Raw genomic sequence first — 2346 nt, 5'->3', positions numbered from 1 at the left:
TCACCTGTATCAAGGGTGACGTCCTATAGATGATTGTGACAGAGGATCCGGTCCTTTTTCAAAATAAAACATAATACATAAAAATGAGGTAATGTAAGTCGTTTATTTTTCTGTGAGGCCCGGTACCAAATGACCCACGGATCAGTGCCGGTCCAGGAGTTGGCGACTTTGCTTCAAACGCTAGCTATGGGAGTCCAAAACAATCTTTTCAATCAAAAAAACGTCGATTAACAAGAGAGCAATTAGATGAGTTGGCTTGACCGCTTTGGTCATCAGAACGCACATAAAGTGAAAGACGTGCTGACGCAATTGGTCACATGACCGGTGACGTAGCCGTTGGCGTAAATCCACCTGGGAGGAAACGAGCACGTGCGTATCTGTCACCGGCCGGCGATTTCTTGAAGAGGTGAAATCCGACGACTGCAAAGTTGTACAATTTGCAAACTGAAAACCGTTAAAGGTAAGACGTGTATTGTTGCAGATTTGCCGTTTTTGTTGTGTTACCACCAACAGGAAAGCTTTTCTGAGGCTTCGGTTCGAGAGAGAGAGACAACGTTGTTTCCTTCCTACCGGTCGATGTTTCATTTCTTATCTCAGTAGCATAAATGTCCTTGTTTGCTCGTTTTCCTTTTACGGCAAGGTAGTGTCGGTTATTGTTTTACACTAAAGGACTGTTAAGATAAATAACGCCAGGTACATACTTGGGTTTTTAATCACACTATCAAGGAAGTATCGAATACATGTCCTCCTGTTCTTTATTAGAGCGTAAAACTCATGTAGTCTAAACTGTTTTCACAACTTTAATGACGTATTTCAAGCTGCCCAACAAAAGGGAGCTTTTGTAATCGCCTCAAAATTGCATAACTTCTAGAAGAGCGCCGCCTAACGGTAGAATGTTTCGAGTAATGGGCCAAAGGAAGTCGCTCCATTTTACTGTGCACTTTATTTGTGTTGTCAAGAGCATGTTAATGATGAATATGTGTTATGTTCGCAGACAAGATGCCCGGCGACATCAATAAAGGGAAGAAGTCATTTGTTCAGAAGTGCGCTCAATGTCACACAGTAGAGAATAGTGGGAAGCACAAGGTGGGCCCAAACCTGTGGGGTCTGTTTGGTCGCAAAACAGGTCAAGCAGATGGTTACAGCTACACGGACGCCAACAAAAGCAAAGGTAAAACCAGTGTGATGTCTAATAATTTTCACGAGTATATTTCGTGAATACATCCTATTCTTGACTTCCAGGTATTATCTGGGATGAGGACACCTTGAATGTCTATTTGGAGAACCCCAAAAAGTACATTCCCGGAACAAAGATGATCTTTGCTGGCATCAAGAAGAAGAATGAGCGTGCCGACCTTATAGAATATCTTAAATCTGCGACTTCTTAAAGAACATTACCAACAGGAGAAATTCTCATTTTCGTCTCAACAATGGACAATTTTATCACAGCTGTGCCTCCACCCACTTTCTTTTCTTTTTTTTAATCGGGTTACTTTTGTACAATATAGGTATAAGTTATTGAACAATGTTGTGTATTCAGGTTGGTATTACATCTCTGAATAAAATGAACCTCACAAGTTCATCTAAATCAATCACAGTAATGTAAACTGTTAACTCCAAAGAGTGTAGTAGGCCTTTTCTGTTAGTTGATTATGAACAACTTACCTTTATCGCTAGCCATTTTCAAGCTACAAATTTTGAAATAAAAAAAATATATATTTTATTGGCATGATACTGGTTCTTTTTTGGTGTTATTAGTGTACAAAAAAATAAAGAACTGCTTGTTCGACTTCATAAATGTAGGCGAAGGCATTTGGTGGGCAACAGCACCCCATAGTGTTCAACCAAGTAACTGCATGGCCAAGAAGTCAGCATTCTTCCACTTAAGAAATACCTTTGCATAACTAATAATAATCCATTTCATTTCTAATACTTATAAGACTACATTTTATTTATAAGCACCTTTCAAAACTCTCAAGGACACTACAGATGCAGGATAAGAACATTTTTTTTTTCTGTGGGTGAGCAGCGGCGGCCAGCTTTCGCTCAAACCCGGAAATAGCCTGTATGTCAACATGCATTTTCTACCAAAATGAATTATATTCTCATTGCAATCAACGTCATTAAGACATAGCTGCTAATGTATGTAATGTAATTTCATACGTTTTTATTATCATTTCAAATAATGTACGGTGTTCTACATTGATACGGAAATTGTAGTTGTTGACAGGTATGTTAAGAGCTTTTTGTTCCAGAATTCGAATGCATATTTTTATAGTCTCATGAATAAATGATAGCCTCGACGAAAGGTGTTGTCACACTTTGCAGGCATTTTTGGAACGTTTC

The 2346-nt window shown here is 39.0% G+C and overlaps 1 protein-coding gene across 1 annotated transcript; it reads left to right on the top strand.

The window, feature by feature from the left end:
- The first annotated feature begins 309 nt into the window (after positions 1 to 309).
- Positions 310 to 1723, top strand: LOC148894211 (cytochrome c-like). The gene is made up of 3 exons (XM_089003533.1): positions 310 to 460; positions 995 to 1171; positions 1243 to 1723. The coding sequence occupies exons 2-3, from the start codon at positions 1000 to 1002 to the stop codon at positions 1386 to 1388; spliced, it is 318 nt and encodes a 105-aa protein (XP_088859659.1). The 5' UTR covers positions 310 to 460; positions 995 to 999; the 3' UTR covers positions 1389 to 1723.
- The last annotated feature ends 623 nt before the right edge of the window (positions 1724 to 2346 follow it).

This window comes from Hippocampus bargibanti, linkage group LG08, assembly GCF_051943395.1.
Source record: "Hippocampus bargibanti isolate YZ-2025 linkage group LG08, ASM5194339v1, whole genome shotgun sequence".
Lineage (NCBI taxonomy): Eukaryota > Metazoa > Chordata > Actinopteri > Syngnathiformes > Syngnathidae > Hippocampus > Hippocampus bargibanti.
Note: the sequence above shows the minus strand (reverse complement) of the source record. Positions and strands in the feature narration are given on the sequence as shown.

Coding starts and splice junctions, on each gene's coding strand:
- LOC148894211 (XM_089003533.1), top strand. CDS start 1,000: ATGCCCGGCGACATCAATAAAGGGAAGAAGTCATTTGTTCAGAAGTGC. Junction 1,172..1,242: donor GGACGCCAACAAAAGCAAAG/GTAAAACCAGTG, acceptor CTTGACTTCCAG/GTATTATCTGGGATGAGGAC.